At 38.7% G+C, this 24,826-nt stretch overlaps 1 protein-coding gene across 1 annotated transcript; it reads right to left on the bottom strand.

The window, feature by feature from the left end:
• Nucleotides 1-1,613: 1,613 nt before the first annotated feature.
• Nucleotides 1,614-12,212, bottom strand: LOC140014622 (uncharacterized). Its single transcript, XM_072065695.1, has 4 exons — nt 12,021-12,212; nt 2,851-3,455; nt 2,678-2,733; nt 1,614-2,587 (listed from the first exon to the last, which is right to left on the bottom strand). The coding sequence occupies exons 1-4, from the start codon at nt 12,210-12,212 to the stop codon at nt 1,614-1,616; spliced, it is 1,827 nt and encodes a 608-aa protein (XP_071921796.1).
• Between the last annotated feature and the right edge of the window lie 12,614 nt (nt 12,213-24,826).

Consider the following 24,826-nt stretch of genomic DNA (forward strand, 5'->3'; position numbering starts at 1 on the left):
AACCCCATCTTTGAGCCTCGATTTACGAATAATTAGGGTTCATTTTCATGAGATTTCCTTAGGTTGTGCACTAGTGCAATCTTCTTCGATAATTGGGGTTTATGAGTGATGAATCATTATTAATTACTCAGGCTCGTGCGAGGACCTTCAAGAGGATCCCACGGTGGACACTTGAACTCAAAGAGACTTTTCTTCTTGTTTACTTGGTGAGTGTCAAGTGCATGTTAAATGCTTATGTGATTGAGATATTAGTCGTACGAGTGTTATACATGATACGTAAACTTACCAAGGCGAGGGTGTACTTTATTGCCCTCGTCCTCTTTCTCGTGTAACTACGTGATACTTAATATATGAATGAATATGATTGACAATTGTACATGGATATTACGTGCTCGATTATTATTAGTGCATGAATAGTTGAAATCCTGTGAACTTGATACGTGCTTACTTGATATCAATGACTTGAAATTTTGGAAATGGAGTCGAGTGTGTACCTTACCATACTCGTTCTCATTTGAAATAAGTGACTCGTGTTTGATCTAAATTGAATCGCTTGACCTGACTTGAATTGCTTGACCTGACATGACTTGACTTCGGAAAATATGCTATGGCTGCATAAGTCGATTGGAGCGATGTCTCATCGACCTCTGAACGATAGTAAGTACCACACCGATTCGGGTGGGAGGTACCTCTCGAATCGTCTCAGAACCACAAAGCATTCTTAGTCGATTAGAGTGATGTCTCATCGACTTCTGAATGATAGTAAGTACCACACCGATTCGGGTGGGAGGTACCTCTCGAATCGTCTCAGTACCCTAAACCCCTGAACGATAGCAAGTACCACACCGATTTGGTGGGAGGTACCTCTCAAGTCGTCTCAGAAACATAAATTGAATAAGTGAAGTGCTATGAATTTAATTACTTACCCAGGTGACGGGGTGTCATCACAATAATGTATTGAATTGAACCTGGGGCAAATCAATTGAAAAATTAACTCCTGAGAGCTCCTGCATCCTACTCCTGCACCCTACTCAAGTGTGTTTATTATAAATTGTGAACTACTCGAATGTTACAGTTTCTATTATTGTGTAAGTGTTATTGTTATTGAACTACTTGTCTTGCATGTTTTCTTGGCCTCACGAGCATCCGCTCAGCCCGTTAGATTTTTTTTCCTTAACAGGAGCTGAAATGGAAGGAATTATGAAGAAGCTTACTTGATGGCTCAATTGATTAGAATTTTGAATGCAATTGTTTAGACAACTTTTGGAAGTTGTATATTTTGGGAAAAGTAATTGTAGGTTTGAAATTGTGATGTAAGACTGAATATTTACGTATGGAAATGACTTCGTACTTTTATTCTGATTTTTATTGTTAGTATTAGATTTTAAGTTTGAATTGAATTTGTACCGAGTCCTGGCGAGAGCTGGGCAGGCGTCCCGCGGATACCCTTGGGTTCGCCCCTGGGAGAAGTGGGGGCATCACAAATGAAAGTAAAATATATTTACAAAAAAAATAATGTGAACATATATACCACAAGATTAGAAACAACCTTATATAGAATGAAAATTACTTATATGCTTCACATATACAAAAATATCATCATATTTACAAATCTATTTGACTGTGTGGGACATATGAAATTGTGCAAGACGACTTTTAATTTTATCAAAGTCATCAATGATTGAATTTATATCAAAAGTTCTAGCAATTTCTTTCTCAATATACATTATCATAGAGTTGGCAAGAAAGTCTTCCTCCATCCTAGAACGCAAACAAGTCTTGATGATTTTCATAGCAGAAAATGCACGCTCTGTTGTAGCTGTTGAAACAGGAAGAGTCAAAATAAGACGAATCAATCTATCAATAAGAGTATAGCACATTGACTTTCTTGTCTTTGCTAACACTTGGCAAAACTCCTGAAGTGATGACAAATTATGAAGCTGAGAATTACAGGAAAACTCAATCTGGAAAAGCTCTAATTGAGTTCTTAAGTGCAACTTCTCTTTATCTGTGAAGTCAGCTGAATAAAACCTGTTTGTAAGTTGACAAATTTGTTCAATATTGAAAGCATGAAAATTATCTTTGGGGTGCAATGCTGAACTAAGAATAAGCAACTCTATTACATCTTCCTTAAACCTATTCTTCATTTCAAGTATTTGAGAATCAACCGTTGCCAAAAACACATCAATCCTGTAGTGATGCTCCATGGTAATTGGATCATTTTGTTTTCGAATTCTTCCTCGACCTGCTTTATAAATGACATTCATATCAGGCATCTCTGTATTTCGTGCATCACAAAATGCCTTTACATTGGTGAACAATTCATTCCATCCATTATCTCTGTAACTTTGAAGTCGATCCTTTGTTATTGAAACCAATTTAAGGGCATTCAAAATATCTTGAGATTTGCATTGTAAAGCTTGAGAAAGTACTTGTGCAAATCCTAAAATGTCCCTCATCATATGCATAACAAGAACAAAATCAAAGGATGTCATGAAATCGTAAACTCTGTCAGCTTCACTTCTTTGAGTTGATGTATTTCCATAATTGATAACATCAATTAGGACAGAGCAAATGTCTTCATATTCTGTGAATAAGCTACAGATAGAACTAAAATGAGACCCCCATCTTGTAGTCCCTGGCCATTTTAAGGTACCAATATGATTTTGACCCGTACCAGTCTCAAGTTCATCAATAGCAATCAATTCAGCAATTCTAGTTGCTCTAGCAACTCTAAGTTGGTCCACCAGTTTGCAAGAAGATGAAATTAAATTTATAAGAAGAGATAAGTATGTAAAGAATTGTTCCACAGGAATTAGCTCTTGAGATGTTGCTACCAATGTTAATTACAGTCGATGAGCAAAACAGTGAATATAATATGCATAGGGGCACTCCTGAATAAATAATGCTTGCAGTCCATTCCATTCTCCACCCATGTTACTAGCTCCATCATATCCTTGGCCACAAATGTTTTGCACACTAAGATTATGGCGAGAAAGGACATCACATATCTCCTTCTTCAAAGTCAAGGAATTGGTTTTGTGCACATGAACAATGTCAAAAAACCTCTCTCGAATATAGCCTTGCTTGTCCACAAATCTAAGAACAATAGCCACTGGCTCTCTTTTTGATCTATCTTGAGCCTCATCAACAAGTATAGAAAATTTTGAATTACTAATCTCCTCTCGAATATACTTTTGTATCTTGCTCGACCCAATGGACAATATCTCCTTTTGGATCGTAGGAGAAGTATAAGATGCATTTCGAGGAGCATTATCAAGGACCACAGCAGCCACTTTTTCATTATAAGAAGACACATGCTTGATCAACTCAATAAAATTACCTCGATTGTTAGAATCTAAACTTTCATCATGACCCCTAAAAGCCACCACTTGAAATGCACACCATTTTGCAGCATCTATGGAAACTTGAAGTTGCAACCGATTTTTTGCAACCTACTCAGAATTTTGCTTCTCAATAATTTTATCAAGATGTTGCAATGAGTTTCCCAAATCATGATAGCATTGCATTGCCACTTTGTGTGATGAGTTAGGATCTTTTCCAATGTGATTTAAAAAAGCACAATGTTTTCCATCATTTACCTTCTTCCATGATCAAAATCCACTAGTTGTGAAGGCCATTGATCCAAAATGGTCCGTTGGCTTGGAAAAAAGTGAGCAAGGAAGACAAAAGGCAGCATTCTTTGTTGGAGAAAATTCCAACCAATCTGGAAACAATTTATACCAAGAGAAAAGGAAACGTCGGCCCTTCTTGTCAACAACCATTGATTCAATCAGAAGCTCTGGTTGGTATGGCCCAAACTTAATATATGCTCTTCGTACCTCATCCCTTTAATGCTCTAGATATTCCCAAATGGATTTTCGCTTTCCAGGATCACGTTCCATGGATGAAATATCAAACTCTAATGATTCAGCTCTACAAAATTTCTTTGTTTGATGCTTAGGAGAAGAATCACAAAGAGGACAAGGAGTTTCACCACTTCCACTTGTTTCTAGACGTCTTTTCTTGAAAAAAAAATCAATTGTCCTGTTGTGTGACACCCCCACTTCTCCCAAGGGCGAACCCAAGGGTATCCGCGGAACGCCTGCCCAGCTCTCGCCAGGACTCGAGACAAATCGATTCAAGTTTAACAATATACAACAATTTGTACTAGTCTAATAAGGAAAAGTCGCTTCCATAATCGAATATCCAAGTCTTGCACCACGAGTTCAAAATACATTAGTTATCCAAATATATACAACAGCCAAAATGTCTAGTCGATTACATTAGAAACCCTAATACAAAAGTACATCCAAAGGGGTTCCACCGAGTTTCACTCCATCCATTCCTGTTAAGGAAAACAAATCTTCGGGGTGAGCAATTGCTCGTGAGGCCAAGAAAACACACATGCAAGCACGTTGTCCAAGTAACAATCCCAATATTCAAGTAAATTACAATTTGAGCGAGAAAAGTAAACAGAAACAATTCAAGGATATAGGAGCTCTCAGGAGCTATTTTCCACTTGCTTCGCCACGGCTCGATCCGATACCCCCTCGTGATGACACTCCGTCATCCGGATGGGTATTATATCCATAGAAACTTCACTTATTACTTCCTCTGACCAACATTCCACCCTCTCGGATCCGAAACCAAACACGCACGAAAAAGGCGATACTCGTCAAGTATGCCGAACGAGATCTCAAGAGATCAAGTTTTGATTTTTAGAACACGCACGAAAAGGGCAATACTCCATGAGTATGCCGAACAAGATCTCAAAAGATCAAGTTGTGTTTTGTTATTCTCTTGATTTATCAAGCTTCTCGACCAAGCCCATGCCGGCTCGAGTTGCAAGATTGGCTAAGAGAATTTGTCGTCCCCATAAGTCGAGGAGGTTCACTCCACCCGACAACAAGACACACACGACATGCACGACACGCACGACAACACGACATGCACACGAAAACAAGTATATTTTAGTCGACGAGATTCACTCAAATCGACTTTGAAAACCAAGTTAATGCAAGTAAAGTTTGAGTAAAGGAGAGCGAGTGCGATAAAGTACACACTCGTCTCATCAAGTGATATTCACATATATAAATAAGTAAATCAAGTAAACACGACAAGTCATGCACTTGGCACTCACCAATTCAAAGTAATTCGAGCGAGAAAAATCTTTAGTTGTCCCCTTCGGGATTCTCTTCAAGACTCGCTTGAGTACCTGAAGCAATTAACAAGCATTTTTCTCTCATAATCACGCATTAATCAAGAAAGGAGTTACACTCATCCAGACTAATCAATACCTCAAACCAAGAACCTTAACCACTCAAAAAAAAGGTTCAAAAGTAAGGTTTCATTAACACAAGAAAAACTGATTTCCTTCATGAAATCGAGTTTAAAGCGACCAATTATCGTCAATAAGGAATGACGAGTTCTCAAAATTTCATTTTCTAAGAAATCGGTAAATTTCAGCTTTGTGCGTCAACTTAGAAAAATCAGATCTTGCACTCAATAGGTCCAAAATTGGAAAACTTGGTACCGTTGGAAACTTTTTCCAAAGTACTAAAAGTTCCTAGAATACACTTTCCCATGATTCCTAACGGAAAGCATTCAAAAATTGGCTCAAAGTTATTGTTTTAGGCTTGCGAGACAGTTTTGAGGTTAGTTTTTTGCCAACTTTGGAAATTCGGTAAAATTCAGAGAATTTGAACTAGCCTCTCAGATTTGAAACTCAATTAGAGTTGCAATCAAAGTTTAAAACAAAGCAAGCGGAACAAGAATTGGTGTTCTGAGTACCAAGATATAGTGGCTCAAAGTTGCTGAAAAATTGAGATGGTTAGGCAAATTTCCAGGTTCAATTTACAAACTTTAGGACTTTGTTTGAGCATCGAAATGACCTCGGAATGGCACCAAATTTAGCAGTATTATACTACCATATGAGGTCTATTCCTCTATCAAATTTCATGGAAAAATATACACGGAAAGTCAGTTAACAAAACTGTTGAAGTTTCAAGAATTTCCAAAGCAATCTGCCTTGTACTTTTGTTTTCCCTTTCTCAAACATTTGGCACACAAAAACCTCTTAAACATGGTTCAGTTGTGTAGACATTGTCCAGGAAACATCCAAGATGTGTTTGGTAGGTGATTAGCACCAAAATTTCGCAACATCAAGTCCCAAGCAACATTTGCTATAAATCAGTCCAAAGTAAGGGTTTTCAATCCCTAAGTCAGTTTCGAACTTTGGCCACAACTCACTCAATTCAACTTGGAATTGAGCAAGGTTTATGGCATTGAAAACTAGATTCATAAAGATACAATTCCTTAGAAGAAATCATTTTCAAAATCTGTCCACAGCTAGCTCACATTTGAGCATCAATTCGCTGCTCAAAACAGAGCTCCCATGGTAGACGTGAAACGGGACAGTCATGTTCAAACGATTGGTATGGACTACTCAGGTGGAATCAGAATGTGAATTTTATACCATTGGAAATATGTGAATGTCTAGTTTCCAGTGCCACAAACGGGACTCGATTTCAACATCGGAGTAAAAAGTTATGGCCGAAAGAAAAGGACTACATGGGCAATCCGGGAAAATTTTCCAGTTTTACTAAAGCTTTGAAATCACTACGATTGACCAACCAAATCGTGTTATTTTTTAATGAAACTTTCTACACCATTCATATAACATATATACATCATAAAAAAGTCATTAGAACCACAAAAGTTTGCCCTAAGGCCCACGGCATGTACAGGGGCAGAAATAGAAAATTTTCCATCTTCACTCCCTTTGAGTTTCTATCCAAACCATCACTCATTTCTACTAATTTAACCACTAAACAAACATTAATAACATCATAACTCATCAAATCAGTCCATCCAACCATAGTGGGAGTTTATAGAGCCCACACATCAATTTTCCAATATGAATCAAGCTACCCACATGAACATATATGCTTATATGTGCAATATAACTTCCATAATGCAAGGTTTGATGGGTTGATCGTCCATTACCTTCTTAGATGATCAAGACAGAAATTTTCGGTCCTCCTTAGCCCAAGAAAAACCGTGGAAAGCAAGCTCTTTTGTAGCTTAAGATGTTCTCCAAGTGCTTAGCAAAGTGTGGTTGAATTTTGGTGTGATTTGGTGAAGATTTAGTGGTGAAATGGAGAAGAATTTGGAGCTGTTTCTCTTCTCCCTTGGTTCGGCTGCCTTGAGCAAGAGAGTGAGAGTTGTGTGGTGATGAAAAAGCTTCTTGAGGAAGCTTAAGTGTGTGGTTAAAGTGGCCTCAAAAGTCAACTCTCTCCCCGCGCGCACAAGCGCGTTTCGTGCTCGATTCCTCTCGAGTTTGTTGCACTAGTGCACTGAACCTCTAATGCATTTTCATTCATATTATTATTATTAACTCTAAATAGTCCCAAAATAATGGTCTAAGGTCCCTCAATTAATCACGTACGCGAAAACGCGTACTTCCGATTTGTGCGCGATAAAGTGAAATTTCTAAGAAATTCTTATAACAATAGTGTAACTAACTAATACTCGAGCACTTAAACATGAAAATACTTATTTCAAGACTAATGTACAAGTCTTCCAATTTTCCAAGCTCATTGTACTCTCAATTCGTTTATTGCTTCCAAACGCGCATTTACTATTCTCACTTAACGAGCTTCCAAAAATTAAATTGTGAAACAAGTCACTTTAAAAATATAACTAAGCTATAGATCCATATAATTAGGTCTAAAAAGGCTAGAAAATAATATTCGGGGTAATTGGCCAAATAAATAATTAAATGAGCTCGAAATAAGAATTTAAATAAAAAAAATTGCGAGTCCTCACATCCTCTCCCCCTTAAGAGAATTTCGTCCTCGAAATTCACACTTAGGATAATAGTCATACCCCTTAATAGTCACGCTTATCAGGTCAATCAATAACTTACACTCTGCAACCCATTTTTCACAATTTCTACTCACCCAATTAGTAGTCAAACTTTGATTCTATCTCATGAATCTAGGGTTTTGTAAAAGTGTGTGTCGTACTATGGTTACTAGAACCTTAATTAAACAATAGTAAGCAAGAATCATACCTCCAATGACCTTAGCGGGATTTGAAACCTGTTGATAGCCTAATGTATAAACCCTAGCTGGTGCTTTAGATCGACTTCCTCCAGCACTAGACTGCTTTGCGGCTGACTTTTCAAGCCTTTGAGTACTACCTCCTTCTTTCGGTATACTCGGACAGTTCGCGATATGATGTTCAGTGCTGCCGCAATACAAACACTTTCCTGATTTCTTCCAGCACTCACTCTCTGTATGGTTAGGCTTGCGACAATAACCACAAATAACTTGAGGAGCCACAGGCTGACCACTTGGAGGTGTCTTCCTCGGTTGATCTCGTCCGTTGTGGCCTCCTCTTGATTGAGTCTGTGAGAACCCGTAATTTTTCCATTTCCTAGGTTTTATTATATTCAATGGCTTGTTTTCTACATTTTCGTGATTAGGAAAATTTCTAGATACTTTTAAGGAGCAGATATAGTTTTTAGATGATTTTTCTAGTATCGAATAGTTTTTGAGAAATTAAGAGTATATATCGGACGTGGGACCCGCTAGTGCGGGAAGTTCGGAAAAATTCGGCCAACTAGGTTAAGTTTTGGATACTGGGTTTAAATTATCGGGTGCTAACAGATAATTAGAGGTTGCTATTTGGATTGGTGAAAGAGGAAACAAAGTGATAGAGATGCATTAATTATAGTGACAAGTGTCACTTAGAGAGTGGTTGGACTTGATGACCACTATTCACCTTTTACCATTTGACCAAATAAATCACAAAAATTACCAAAATTTCACCATTTTCTTCTTCTCCTTGGCCGGCCAACTTCAAGAAAGAAAGAAAGAAAACTCTCCAAGTTCTTGCTTCCATTTAGCTCAAATCCATCAAAACAACCACTTAAACTTACTTTTGTTCCATAAAACCTCTTCACTTAGGGTTGGTGAGGTGATTGGTGAAGTTGATTGGAAAGCTAAGGTGTCTAATTGCTCTCTCTCTTGTATTACTAAGGTGAGTAGTGAAGGACCTCTCTCCTCCCTCTAATGATGTTTAATTCATGATTGGTGGTGGTATAAGAGGCAATTTTATGGATTATATCTTGATTTTTGGTTGAATTGGTGAAGTTTTATAATTATTGGGGATTTTTCTGTTTTCATATGAATATGATTATGTGGTCATGTATGATGATTGGAAATGATATTTAAGGAAGCTAGAAGGTGGAAAAAGTGGTTAATTGCAAGCAATTTCTGTTTTGGAAAGAAAATTGAAAAGTTAGGGTTTCATTGTTCTTCATTCTGCCCGGCACTGTAGATCATAGTTAGAGGCCGAATTGGCTTTGGGTTAAAACATAAAAGTTGTATGGAATGATATTTTAGAGATGCCTGTAAAATTTTAGGTCAATCGGAGTAGCGCAGCTTCAGAAAAGACGGAATTACCCTTGCTGCCCTGGTTTTACCCGAATTTGATAGTTGCGTCTGTAATTGGTTATTTTGGTTAGGCATACTTCGGAATTGGTTGTTCAGGTCTTCTGATGAATTGTATCCCTGTTTCTTATCTTTCGGATGGCTTTGGAATTACTGGATTTGGACTTAGGTAGCCTGATTTATGATGTTTGCACCAGAATACGATTAGTGAACCTGTTTTTGCGGTTCTAGTGTAGTATATTGTATTTTTGACCTGGTTACACTCGAAACTGGGCTGAGTGACCTTCTGAAACATTGTAACCCTATCTCTTAGCTTCGAAACGGTGTATCGTTTACCTTCATCCGATGATCGTAGTGCCATTGGTACCAAAACCGCAAAATGGTGTCAAAAACTGTTTTTTTTGGGTTAACACTTAACTCCATTTCCGGATTTTTCTGGTTTTCTCTAATGCTTATGTATGCTTATGGAACCCTATTTTGGTAGTATTTGGCATTGGTTTATGACTTGTTAGCGAGTCTCATTGTACTTGTTTGCATGTTTTAGGGCGTGACGGTGGTTCACGACGCTCCTTTGACGGAGGTGCATGAAATATCATTTTCAAGCTTGGTGAGTGTACTACTCACTTGTGTGTTACTCTATGGCTTTGATACTTGAACTTGATGTGTTGAATGTTTATTGCACCTTCGATATTGATTTAAGTGAGGGTGTACTTGATCACTCTCACTTATATGCCTTATACCATTGTTGTTATTGGAATGTTACATGAAATGAAAGTACATGACTTGGTGTCGTTTGGATGAGTATCCAACGACCATGATTGTTACCATTGAGCTCAACCCCATTGGTAGTTGATTGAATCGAGCCGGCGAGGGCTTGGTCGTGCCATTTAATAAACCTTGGGGACTATTATATGGAATCTTGTAGTATGAGAGACTCTCGATTCCGGTATACTCGAGTAATACCACATTGCAAGTGTTCGGAGTTCGGGCCCGGTAGGGGTATGTTGGGTGGAAGGAATGGAAGTAAAGTGGAGTCTACGGTTGGTTACTTTGAAACATTGATGGAGAGTCAATGAGGTTCGATCAAGAATGCAAACGAGGAAAAGGGCTCTTGAGAGCCGCCCGTATCCTTTTATCACCACTATTGATGTATGCCTTTGCTTACTTTTGATGTATTGGAATGAAAAGCTTGATGCTTATATGAACTTGGTTGCTTGAGTGGTATTATCTCACTGGGCGTAAGCTCACTCTATTTCCTTTTGTTTTCCTTACAGGAATTAAACACTTTTGGAATGACTTTTGATAGTTGGTTGCCGAATTGAGCTAGATGGACATATCTTTTGTATAGCTCATTGATTGAAACCCTAAATGTACTTTTGGGTCCGTTTTCTCTTTTGATTTGGCGAACCGTGCATGTATCAACTTTTGTATAACTTTGGTATGCCATTTTGGCTTGTAAATGCTATATGTCAAGCCGTATGTGTGTTTTTGATGTTTGGTTGGCTTTGCGGACAAGTTCGGCTTTCAAACGACAAAAGAAAAATTTTTGGCGGGAACGGTCTGGGTTGAATCCGGCCAGGAATCCGGCCAGTTGTCGGCCGGATTGCTTTGGGAATTTTTGGAAATCCGGCTTTGCTCACTGGCCGGTATCCGGCTAGGAATCCGGCCGAATTCTTCTGTGACTGGCACTACTCATGTCGCTTTTGTTTTTTTCATTTTTTTTTATTTGGTACTTTGGCTTGTCCGAGCGCGGTTTTATTTTCCCGAAGCATTTTAGATCGCGTGTTTCTGCTCGTTAGTCCTGGCGAGAGGTGGGCAAGCAGCCCGCTAACCTCTTCGGTTCGCCTTAAGGGAAGGTGGGGCTGTCACAGAGTCCTTTTTGTGTACTAGATGTCTCTACTCCTCCCGTTCCATTTTCCTTTTTAGAGGGTGGGGCACCCTTATCTGCTTGTCCAAGAGGGTGACTAGAAGTGCCCCTTTTCTTGGCATGAAAATCCTTAACTTGCAGCCTTGTACTTTCGACTCTCTGCACCTTCTCTACAGCTTCGGTGAAAGTAGAGATTTGGGCCGCAGCTAACCCCTCTTGAATCTCTACGTTAAGTCCCTGTACAAATCGCCATATCCTTCTCCTCTCAACAGCTACCAATTCTGGGGCGAACCTAGAAAGTTTAGTAAATTTTCCTTCATACTCGGCCACACTAAACCCCCCTGCTTCACTTTTATGAATTCGTCCTCCCGTTTCTCTTGAACCAAGGGAGGGAGAAACTTCTCATTAAATTCTCCTAAAAGGTTTTCCCAGGTCCAAGGAGTTTGTGTTCTTTCCCATTTTCCCCTTATCATATCCCATCAAGCACGTGCTGCACCCTTAAACTTTAAAACAGCAAAAGTCACTCGCCTTTCCTCCGCATAATCTAGGGTGGCGAAAATGTTAGTCATTCTTTCTAGTCAATTCTCCGCTACCTCAGGATCAGGCTTACCAGTGAACTTAGGCGGGTTGAATTTAAGGAACCTCTCCAAGGCTCTATCTTCCCCTCTATCCTAGCCCCTGGGTTGGTTAACTGGCACTGGTCCCTGTCTCTCAGCCAATCGTTCTAGGATGTCAGTCATCCTATTAACGGCAGTAGCCATTTGGTTAACCTCTATATTCTCTTGTCCTTGGGTCGGTCCAGTTGCCGATCCTTGTTCATCCCCTTGAGGGTGGGCTTGCCTAGACCCTCGCCCACGACCTCGTGCACTCCTTTGTCCGTCCATAATTCTAGTGATGCCTAGTGCAAGAAATAAAAGTGGTCACACGAGAAATTTCTTAAAACAATAGCCGATCTTGAAAATATCCGAGATAACATTAATTAACATGTATTTACACTTTAAAATTCATAAAATTAGCAAGTCATGGGGGAATTACAAAAATATAGTACACAAGTGCCATAAAAGTACTTTTAGTCACATACGACTAAAGTAAAGTCAAGTGCCTCGAAAGTAGGCCACACAGTCATACAAAAATACAATGGCCTTGGCACTAGGATCATCCCAACTAATTCTAACTACATCAGTCAAAAGGGTCTAATTTTTCTCGTTCCTTTCCGACTCATACCAAACACTTGGATCCTATTGAGTTACATAGGACCATCCATCAATCTTTCTCTACCTATCTCTCTTAAGCTCAACTACATTCCACTTCTCTCTAGTCAATATTGTCCCACACTCGGTTAAAATATTTTCTGTCTGATGTCTCATTTCTCTCACTACATGAACTAGACATCCGTTGACCTCTTGTACTTGCTCTCACAAAACATTAGTCCGTTCTTGTTCCTCGCAAATGGAGATCTCAAGTCCTTAGCATTGCCCTCAACTCTTAAATACTTGGGTACAAGAATCCGAAATAAGGTAATTCACAACTCGAGCTGGCTAGTCCCAAGAGTAAATCACCACATTTGAAATTCCTACCCAGCATACATATCTAATCTTACCCAAGTATCAACATAAAGGATTTATACCTATCACATTCATGATTCACAGCTTACGATCTAGAAGAGTACTTAGGCCTTTACTCATTCACATAGTAAGGACCATAACAACACCTGGCCCAAAATCACGCGAAGCGGCTCCGATTTTTATCCCTACAAGCAGTCACTTAACTTTAAAACCAGTCCCACAGTCCGGCATCCTAAACTTTTAAGCCTTGGATCCTCTACAAAGATCTGCAACCTAAGCTCTGATACCAACGGTGACGCCCCCACTTCTCCCAAGGGCGAACCCAAGGGTATCCGCGGAAGGCCTGCCTAGCTCTCGCCAGGACTCGAGACAAATCGATTCAAGCTTAACAATATACAACAATTTGTACTTGTCTAATAAGGAAAAGTCGCTTCCATAATCGAATATCCAAGTCTTGCACCACGAGTTCAAAATACATCAGTTATCCAAATATATACAACAGCCAAAATGTCTAGTCGATTACATTAGAAACCCTAATACCAAAGTACATCCAAAGGGGTTCCACCGAGTTTCACTCCATCCATTCCTATTAAGGAAAACAAATTTACGAGGTGAGCAATTGCTCGTGAGGCCAAGAAAACACACATGCAAGCACGTTGTCCAAGTAACAATCCTAATATTCAAGTAAATTACAATTCGAGCAAGAAAAGTAAATAGAAACAATTCAAGGATATAGGAGCTCTCAGGAGCTATTTTCCACTTGCTTTGCCACGGCTCGATCCGATACCCCCTCGTGATGACACTCCGTCATCCGGGTGGGTATTATATCCGTAGAAACTTCACTTATTACTTCCTCCGGCCAACATTCCGTCCTCTCGGATCCGTAACCAAACACGCACGAAAAAGGCGATACTCGTCAAGTATGCCGAGCGAGATCTCAAGAGATGAAGTTTTGATTTTTAGAACACGCACGAAAAAGGCAATACTCCACGAGTATGCCGAACAAAATCTCAAAAGATCAAGTTATGTTTTGTTATTCTCTTGATTTATCAAGCTTCTCGACCAAGCCCATGCCTGCTCGAGTTGCAAGATTGGCTAAGAGAATTGGGCGTCCCCATAAGTCGAGGAGGTCCACTCCACCCGACAATACGACATGCACGACATGGACGACACGCACGACAACACGACATGCACAAGAAAACAAGTATATTTTAGTCGACGAGATTCACTCAAATCGATTTTGAAAACCAAGTTAATGCAAGTAAAGTTCGAGTAAAGGAGTGCGAGTGCGATAAAGTACACACTCCTCTCATCAAGTGATATTCACATATATAAACAAGTAAATCAAGTAAACACGACAAGTCATGCACTTGACACTCACCAATTCAAAGTAATTCGAGCGAGAAAAATCTTTAGTTGTCCCCTTCGGGATTCTCTTCAAGACTCGCTTGAGTACCTGAAGCAATTAACAAGCATTTTTCTCTCATAATCACGCATTAATCAAGAAAGGAGTTACACTCATCCAGACTAATCAATACCTCAAACCAAGAACCTTAACCACTCAAAAAAACGGTTCAAAAGTAAGGTTTCATTAACACAAGAAAAACTGATTTCCTTCATGAAATCGAGTTTAAAGCGACCAATTATCGTCAAGAAGGAATGACGAGTTCTCAAAATTTCATTTTCTAAGAAATCGGTAAATTTCAGCTTTGCGCGTCAGCTTAGAAAAATCAGATCTTGCACTCAGTAGGTCCAAAATTGGAAAACTTGGTACCGTTGGAAAATTCTACCAAAGTACTAAAAGTTCCTGGAATACACTTTCCCATGATTCCTAACGGAAGGCATTCAAAAATTGGCTCAAAGTTATTGTTTTCGGCTTGCGAGACAGTTTTGAGGTTGGTTTTTCACCAACTTTCGAAATTTGGTAAAATTCAAAGAATTTGAACCAACCTCTCAGATTTGAAACTCAATTAGAGTTCCAATCAAAGTTTAAAACAAAACAAGCGGAACAAGAATTGGAGTTCTGAGCACCAAGATATAGTCGCTCAAATTTGCTGAAAAATTGAGACGGTTAGGCAAATTTCCAGGTTCAATTTACAAAATTTAGGACTTTGTTTGAGCATCGAAATGAACTCGGAATGGCACCAAATTTAGCAGTATTATACTACCATATGAGGTCTATTATTCTATCAAATTTCATGGAAAAATATGCACAGAAAGTCAGTTAACAAAACTGTTGAAGTTTCAAGAATTTCCAAAGCAATCTGCCTTGTACTTTTGCTTTCCCTTTCTCAAACATTTAGCCCACAAAAACCTCTTAAACATGGTTCATTTGTGTAGACATTGTCTAGGAAACATCCAAGATGTGTTTGGTAGGTGATTAACACCAAAATTTCGCAACATCAAGTCCCAAGCAACATTTGCTATAAATCAGTCCAAAGTAAGGGTTTTCAATCCCTGAGTCAGTTTTGAACTTTGCACACAACTCACTCAATTCAACTTGGAATTGAGCGGGGTTTGTGGCGTTAAAAACTAGATTCATAAAGCTACAATTCCTTAGACATTTTCAAAATCTGTCCACAGCTAGCTCACATTTGAGCATCAATTCGCTGCTCAAAACAGAGCTCCCATGGTAGACGTGAAACAGGACAGTCATGTTCAAATGAGTGGTATGGACTACTCAGGTGGAATCAGAATGTGCATTTTATACCATTGGAAATATGTGAATATCTACTTTCCAGTGCCACAAACAGCACTCGATTTCGACATCGGAGTAAAAAGTTATGGCCGAAAGAAAAGGACTGCCTGGGCAATCCAGGAAAATTTTCCAGTTTTACTAAAGCTTTGAAATCACTACGATTGACCAACCAAATCATGTTATTTTTCAATGAAAATTTCTACACCATTCATATAACATATATATATCATAAACAAGTCATTAGAACCACAAAATTTTGCCCTAAGGCCCACGGCATGCACAGGGGCAGAAATGGAAAATTTTCCATCTTCACTGCCTTTGAGTTTCTATCCAAACCATCACTCATTTCTACTAATTTTAGCACTAAACAAACATTAATAACATCATAACTCATCAAATCAGTCCATCCAACCATAGTGGGAGTTTATAGAGCCCACACATCAATTTTCCAACATGAATCAAGCTACCCACATGAATATATATGCTTATACGTGCAATATAACTTCCATAATGCAAGGTTTGATGGGTTGATCGTCCATTACCTTCTTAGATGATCAAGATAGAAACTTTCGGCCCTCCTTAGCCCAAGAAAAACCGTGGAAAGCAAGCTCTTTTGTACCTTAAGATGTTCTCCAAGTGCTTAGCAAAGTGTGGTTGAATTTTGGTGTGATTTGGTGAAGATTTAGTGGTGAAATGGAGAAGAATTTGGAGCTGTTTTTCTTCTTCCTTGGTTCGGCTGTCTTGAGCAAGAGAGAGAGAGTTGTGTGGTGATGAAAAAGCTTCTTGAGGAAGCTTAAGTGTGTGGTTAAAGTGGCCTCAAAAGTCAACTCTCTCCCCGCACGCACAAGCGCGTTTCGTGCTCGATTCCTCTCGAGTTTGTTGCACTAGTGCACTAAACCTCTAATGCACTTTCATTCATATTATTATTCACTCTAAGTAGTCCCAAAATAATGGTCTAAGGTCCCTCAATTAATCGCGTACGCGAAAACGCGTACTTCCGATTTGTGCGCGGTAAAGTGGAATTTCTAAGAAATTCTTATAACAATAGTGTAACTAACTAATACTCGAGCACTTAAACATGAAAATACTTATTTCAAGACTAATGTACAAGTCTTCCAATTTTCCAAGCTCATTGTACTCTCAATTCGTTTATTGCTTCCAAACGCGCATTTACTATTCTCACTTAACGAGCTTCCAAAAATTAAATTGTGAAACAAGTCACTTTAAAAATATAACTAAGCTATAGATCCATATAATTAGGTCTAAAAAGGTTAAAAAATAATATTCGAGGCAATTGGCCAAATACATTATTAAATGAGCTCGAAATAAGAATTTAAATAAGAAAATTTGCGAGTTCTCACATCCTCTCCCCCTTAAGAGAATTAGTTCTTGAAATTCACACTTAGGATAATAGTCATACCGCTTAATAGTCACGCTTATCAGGTCAATCAATAACTTACACTCTGCAACCCATTTTTCACAATTTCTACTCACCCAATTAGTAGTCAAACTTTGATTCTATCTCATGAATCTCGGGTTTTGTAAAAGTGTGTGTCGTACTATGGTTACTTAGAACCTTAATTAAACAATAGGAAACAAGAATCATACCTCCAATAACCTTAGCGGGATTTGAAACCTGTTGATAGCCTAATGTATAAACCCTAGCTGGTGCTTTAGATCGACTTCCTCCAGCACTAGACTGCTTTGCGGCTGACTTTTCAAGCCTTTGAGTACTACCTCCTTCTTTCGGTATACTCGGACAGTTCGCGATCTGATGTTCAGTGCTGCCACAATACAAACGCTTTCCTGATTTCTTCCAGCACTCACTCTCTGTATGGTTAGGCTTGCGACAATAACCACAAATAACTTGAGGAGCCACAGGCTGCCACTTGGAGGTGTCTCCCTCGGTTGATCTCGTCTATTGTGACCTCCTCTTGGCCAAATGAATAATTAAATGAGCTCGAAATAAGAATTTAAATAAGAAAATTTGCGAGTCCTGACATGTTGGCCATTACCACTATATTTGCAACAAAACAACAACCTGTAATCGAAATAAAATTGATTGAGAAATGCTGGTTATGGCCTATAGAGATGGGAATTTGACCAATGCAAAAGACTGGTTTCCCTAATTCCCTTACAAATTTTGGCCATTCAGCCTGACTGAAAAGCCCGGCCATCACCCAAGGAAGCCAACAGGATCCTCAAAATAAAATTAGTATGAAAATTGGAAAAGGAAACCAGTCTCAAAATCAACTAAAATAAATGCTTATCACCCGAATTCAGAAGGCCAAGTACGAAAAACAATACAAGTCCCCCTCGAGCAATTCATCAAACAACTGGCGGGCGAACTTTTTACACCCACATTTCACTAAATAAATGCAATTTCAAACTAACCTGGTAAATGGTAATAGCTACAATAGTCTGAAATGGTATTGATGATCAGTGTTAGTTTATCTGGCATTGCAACTTACAGGTCAATTTAAGCAACCAATGTCTAATTCATTAACCTGCTCTGATGATACAAAAATATGAAACAACCCCTTTACTTCCTAAAAAAAAAGATACACGTTCAGCAAATGCTAAAAGAAAAATTACCTAGACCATGCAAAATGCAATGGTACAATTCTTAGCCATGTGCGGGGGAAGGTCTTCACAGGAGAAAGTTCTTCAAGCCTTTAATGGTCTCTACTCGATGAGATTATGAGAAGCCATGACTTTGTGAGCTCACAAGGATCAATTCCAGTAATTAATGATGTATCATTTGAGCAGATTTGATACATCTCTGCGGAACAAGGTGAGAAGATTTTGACGTTTCTACTTTCTAGGAAGAAGAACTGTAGCAGAGTCAATTGCCAGGTTAACTAGCTATCTTTTCTTTGCACTTGTATGAAGCCCGTTAAGAAAAGTGGCAATTCTCTGTTATTTGAACTAAGTCCAAATAACTTTCAAACATTATTGTTTGGGCCCTTGGGGGGGCAAAGTGAATTTTTTGATCAATTTTTGGGGGGGTAAAACATAATAATAAAAAAATTTTACTTAGAAATTTTATGTTTTAACCGCCCCCCTTCCCTCCGCCCTTGGATGGAAAGGAGATTGCATTCAAGTAACCCGAAATGAAGTTGCAGAAAGAAATTGCATGCGAAATGCTATTAAGGGAAGCTTCTTCTACGTAGTTTGCATGCAAATCAAAAAGAAAAGTTGCCTTAGACCCCTTAGTTTCTATCTAATGTTACTAAGGCCCATAAAAATTGAAAAATTAATTAATCTGTCCCCTTAACATGTTATTTCTTTCTTTGATATGACTTAATGTGACTTTTGGATTGGTTTTTAGTGAATTTTATGATGTTTTTGAAGGTTTAACATTTGTTAATAGAATTATGATTTGTGATTTGGGTTTTTAGCAAAATTTTAAGTATCTTTTTTGTCTAATTGTAACAAATAGTTTTTTCATTTATTTTGTGAGAATTTTGGCTTTGGTTTGGGCTGGGTTTCACCTTGAGTCTTTAATTTATTTCCTTTCAGACCCTTAATATTTATAATAAAAAGAATTTTATCCCTCGAACTTCTTCAATTCTTTTAAATGGGTCTTTGTTTGTTTCAATTTGATGAATATGGGTAGCTTAGTTAATTTGAATGCTTTGAGTGATTCAATTTCGTATTTATTTCCATTTCATGTGGTTATTTGTTAATTAAAGTGATGCCTTGACCTTTTCTTTATTTTTGGAGGATTTGTGAGACCCCGATTAGCCCTTAAGTTTGATAAGAGGCGAGGCGAGTTATTTGGGCAGTAACATTAGGTTTTGGGACTAATTCGAAAATCCTAAGTTAAATATAAGTTCGAGTTGTAGTTAAAGGTAGTTATTTTAGTGTGTGTTGAAGCAGGTACGTATAGGATTTGAATTGTTTTACATAGGTTAAGTAGGTTTACGCAGGTTAGAAACCCTAAACTAGCAAAACCTCTAGTGTTGCAATGTCTTAGAAACCGTAAGTTGGGTTTCAAAACCCTAATTTTGCTTATGACAAAAGGTTGTTGTTTAATTGCTTTGATGCAGGATAAAGTATGTTTAAATATAGGTGATTAAGATAGAAAAGTGCTTAGTAGAGAAACTAAGTAAGATTAATGAGATTGGACTAGATTAAGTTTAAGTCCTATGGAGTAAATTGTAAGGAGTTCAAATGTTCAAGGGCAAGAGTGGAATAAAAGGTAAGTTGAAGTGTAAGGGTTAAAGGAGCAAAATGGGAACTTTTATGTGATTGGGTGGTAAGAAAATATCTTCTCATGTCTTGACTAGGCTTATGACTAAGCTTATATCTAGAATATTCAAGAGAAGCCAAGTTATTCAACAACAAAAATAAGAAAGAAATAGAGAGAGAGAGGGCCGAACCTTGAGAGGAAAAGAAGGAGAAAAATTTCTTCCAAGTTTGATCAAGTTTAACCACTCATCTTGGTTGTGGAGCTTGGAGTAACAACTTGAGCACTTGATTGTTGTAGATTAACCACCAACAAGGCTTGTGTGAAGGTAAACCATCTTGATTGAAAGTTAAACTCTTGATGACTATGTTTTGAATCCATGAAAAGTGATGTTTTTGTTGTTTTATGATCTTATATGATATAGATGGAGATTATATAGAGTTTAAATGGTTCATCTTGGTGCTATTTTGCTGCTGAAATTTCGGTCAAACCAAGAGATATTAGGGCTTCTTGTTATAGGTTTTCTTAGTTGATTGGGTTGGTGATTAGACTTGATAATGGAACTTATGGTGTAAATAATTCATTTGAATGGTGAATTCTTAATAAAATCAGGTTTGGTTATGAAACCCTAATGTAAAGAGGAAATTTGTGTGGTTTAGTTAGAACTTGAAAGGTTAGGGTTTGATTGGCTAGAGTTTTGAAGTTGGTAAAGAACTAGTAGAACTAGAATCTAGATTATGGTTGGTGTTTGGTATTTTGGGGAAGGAATTTCGGACCATTGCTAGGTATTTTAGAATCTAGTATAGGTAGTATTGTTTGGTTTGAGTTTGGCTAGAAAGTTTGTATGAGAACCATAGAAACGGACTGTGCGGTTGCGGCGCGCGAAACCAGCAAAACTGGAAACAGGGCAGTCCACAAATCCGAAATTGAGTTCTGTTTTTCTTTATGCTTCGTGCTGATTCAGAAGTTTCTCAAAACATGAAAGTTGTAGCCTATTAAGTCCTTAATGTGCCTACAAAATTTCAGGTCAAACGGATCAGTGTAGCCTGAGTTGTGGCTAAAACAATCTCTCCTGTTTGGAACACTGGATTGTGTTACATTTTCAAATTTGGCCTCTGACCATGTTCGGTTCGCCCTGATAACGTGCGAACTGGGTATTGATACCTTCATAATAAATGTAGATCTTGGTCTTAGCTTCGAAACGGTATAAAGCGCATCCAAATCCGAGTTCCGTAGCCCCAGTTATGACCAAAACAAGATCGGTTGTCAGAACTGCCTTCGAATTTGGACAGTTCTGACAGGAACTTTGGGCCCATTTTTCCCTATGCTCTGTCCTGATTCAGCTTTTGGTCAAAACACAAAAGTCATAGCCTTATAAATGATATTTCTAACGCCTTTGGAATTTGTTGATTCCAATTTCTGAGTCGTGAGTTATGGTCTTTCAAACAGGGCCTGTTTGATAACCCGAAATGAAATGGCTGGAACTGTTTTGTGCATTTTTGTCCTAGTTTCATTGAGATCAATCTTGAGGTGTCTTCATGAAAGTTGTAGCTCTTCTTCTCAGCTTCGCAACGGTACCTCATTCACTTCGATCCGATAACCGTAGCCTGAAATTTGATCAAAACGGTTCTAGGTGCCAAATCTGCCGTTTCCGTTGCCGGCCGTAGACGTTTTCGTTTGCCGTTTCCGCGCTTGCGTGCGCCAATTTTGCCGTTTTGCTTGATTTATGCATTCTAGTAGCCGTTTGTGGAATAATGTGATACGATCTTTTATTTCAGACGGTGACGGGTTAGACGGTGCCAGTGGGGCCTACTAGCGGGGATAAGTGACTTGATCTTCACATTTTTGCTATACTTGATCTTTGTGTAAGTACTCAGGCCGTTTGTTTGAATAAGTTGCTTATGTGTTTTGATATGAATGTAAGGGTACTTAGGCGAGGGTGTACTTTATCACACTCGACCTAAACCCTGATTTGTACCTGTGTTTATCTATGAGATGCATATATATGAATCATTTTGATGCTGTACCCTTTGAGCTTGTAGCTCGGGGTGACTTTTGTGAAATTTGTGAAATATGATGAAGTTGTGAGCCCGGTCTCAAGATCTAGACGGACTATTCGAGCCGGCCAGGGCTTGGTCAAAGCCAGTCCAACCTAGTCTTAAGATCACCAAGTTTGTGGTTCTGTGAACCAAGTTTGTGAACCGAGCTTGCAAGGCAAGTTCAATTTCGTTTCATTCGCTCGAGCAAGTTTGTGAGGTGACTGGCTAGTGAGGGTGATAAGGTGTATGGTGGGAGTACAAGTGGAGTTCTACAGACCCTTATATGTAGTCGACGGAGTGTCGGCAGGAGGTCACACATAGCAAACGACTTGGCTTTGGAGCCAACCTGTATCCTTCACTATGTTGTTACTTTTATACTTGTGATTTGACATCTTGGTGACGTACTTGTTCGTTTTAAATGTCAAATTTACGTTTTACCCCTGTTTACTTACTAAGCATATAGCTTACCCCTTTCCCTTTGTTTTCCTTAGCAGGGGCCGATGCGGGGAACTCATTGGCACATTCACTAATATAGTTAGGTTTGCTTGTAATAGTTGGATAGTTAAGATAGTTGTCCTTATTTTAGTGATCTGTGTAAGGACCTTTCTTCGGGTCTATTTTCTGACTTTGGTCATTATCATAAGGTGATGTCGTGGTTGGATAACTCCTTTTGAGAATGTAAATAGAACTCTTTTGGGGTTGTGTATACTGTAAATAGTACTCTTTTGAGTTATCTAGCTTTTATTGTTTTGCATTTTTGAGTCCTGGCGCGAGCTAGGCAGGCGTCCCGCCGATACCCTCGGATTCGCCCTTGGGAGAAGTGGGGGCTTCACAGGTGGTATCAGAGCGCCTAAGTTAGAGGATTTGGGCAATGGGGACATACGTGATAGGCACTAGGCATATTTGATTCTTTTAAAATGAATGGTACATTTTAAAGCTGAAATGCCGGTGAACTAACGATTTAATATTTTGTAGGTATGGATCCGGGCAGTTCTAGTGGTGCGGGACCCAGCGGCGTAGGATCTAGACCGAGACCGAGACCTCCGAGTGCGGGGGGCCCGGTGAACCGGGTATTGCGTAGGCGGGAGATCCGATATCAGAAGAGACCTGGGGAGCCTTACACTTTGTATTCACCCTTTGGTCGGATGCCGCACCGATCCTGCGAGTGTCGCCATACGTATGGCTACCCTGACGAGGTCGTCCTGGCGGTGGATGACGAGCGGCGTTACCTGGGGAAGGCGGCCGATCGCTTGGTTAGACAGCTGGAGGAGGCTAGAGCGGTTGGCCACGGGCAGGCTATGCGCATTAGGGAGTTAGAGCGGAGCCTCCGAGTTGAGATGACAAAAGGTTGTTGTTTAATTGCTTTGATGTAGGATAAAGTATGTTTAAATATAGGTGATTAAGATAGAAAAGTACTTAGTAGAGAAACTAAGTAAGATTAATGAGATTGGACTAGATTAAGTTTAAGTCCTATGGAGTAAATTGTAAGGAGTTCAAATGTTCAAGGGCAAGAGTGGAATAAAAGGTAAGTTGAAGTGTAAGGGTTAAAGGGGCAAAATGGGAAATTTTATGTGATTGGGTGGTAAGAAAATATCTTCTCATGTCTTGACTAGGCTTATGACTAAGCTTATATCTAGAATATTCAAGAGAAACCAAGTTATTCAACAACAAAAATAAGAAAGAAATAGAGAGAGAGAGGGCCGAACCTTGAGAGGAAAAGAAGGAGAAAATTTTCTTCCAAGTTTGATCAAGTTTAATCACTCATCTTGGTTGTGGAGCTTGGAGTAACAACTTGAGCACTTGATTGTTGTAGATTAACCACCAACAAGGCTTGTGTGAAGGTAAACCATCTTGATTGAAAGTTAAACTCTTGATGACTAAGTTTTGAATCCATGAAAAGTGATGCTTTTGTTGTTTTATGATCTTATATGATATAGATGGTGATTATATAGAGTTTAAATGGTTCATCTTTGTGAGGACCCGAAAAAAAATTTCTTATTTTTATCGAATATTAATGGTTTAATTAAGTATTTATCCACCTGTTTTCCCAAAATAATTTATTACGACCATTTTAAATCCATTCGTATGGAATAATGTCTTCATTATGCTTTTAAAGCGTCCCGTTAACAACTTCAATTTTCGGAGGATTGTTTAGGTGAGAAATAATGAACACGAGTATTTCAAGGTGATATTATCTTAAAGAGTATGATTATCCTGGGAAAATTAAGAACGGACAATAGCAGATTAAGAAAAGTTAATCGAGAATTAAAGGTGAATAAGTTCTAAGTGAGCATATACTACTCACGCGTGGATAGTTTTCCAAAAGACGCATGGATACAAATTTATTGGAGATTTGAGGAGTTAATACTCGACTCATGTGAGGACTCGTAAAACTCCTATTAAAACCCTATTTTGAACTTATTTAATTATTTACTTGTTCATTTATTCCGAGTATTATTTTCTAGACCTATTGAACCTAATTACGTGGAAATATAGTTTCATTATATTTTTAAAGTGACTTGTTTCAAAAATTAATTTCCGGGAGCGCGTTTAGTGAGAACAGTGAATAGTGCTTGGAAATTTTACCCGATTGAGAGTACAATAGGCTTGGAATATTAAAGACTTATACAATGGACCTAAATTAGGTATTTTAACGATTAAATACTCAAGTGATAGTTATTAATATTATCGTTATAAGGATTTCTTGGAGGTTTCGCGTTATCGCGCTTAAATTGGTGGTACGCGTTTTCACACGTGCGATTTTAATTGAAGGACTTTAGACCCTTATTTTGGGACAATTAAGAGTGAATAATATTTATATGTATATAAGTGCATTAGAGGTTCAGTGCACTAGTGAAATAAAGTCGAAAAGAATCGAGCCCAAAATGCGCGCGTACATGCGCGAGAGAGAGTTGACTTTCGGCGAATTGTGCCCACACATTTAAGCTTACTTTAGAAGCTTTATTTCAGCATATCACACGCCTCTTTCCCTCTCATTTGGCCG

This window comes from Coffea arabica, chromosome 9e, assembly GCF_036785885.1.
Source record: "Coffea arabica cultivar ET-39 chromosome 9e, Coffea Arabica ET-39 HiFi, whole genome shotgun sequence".
NCBI classification, from domain to species: Eukaryota; Viridiplantae; Streptophyta; class Magnoliopsida; order Gentianales; family Rubiaceae; genus Coffea; species Coffea arabica.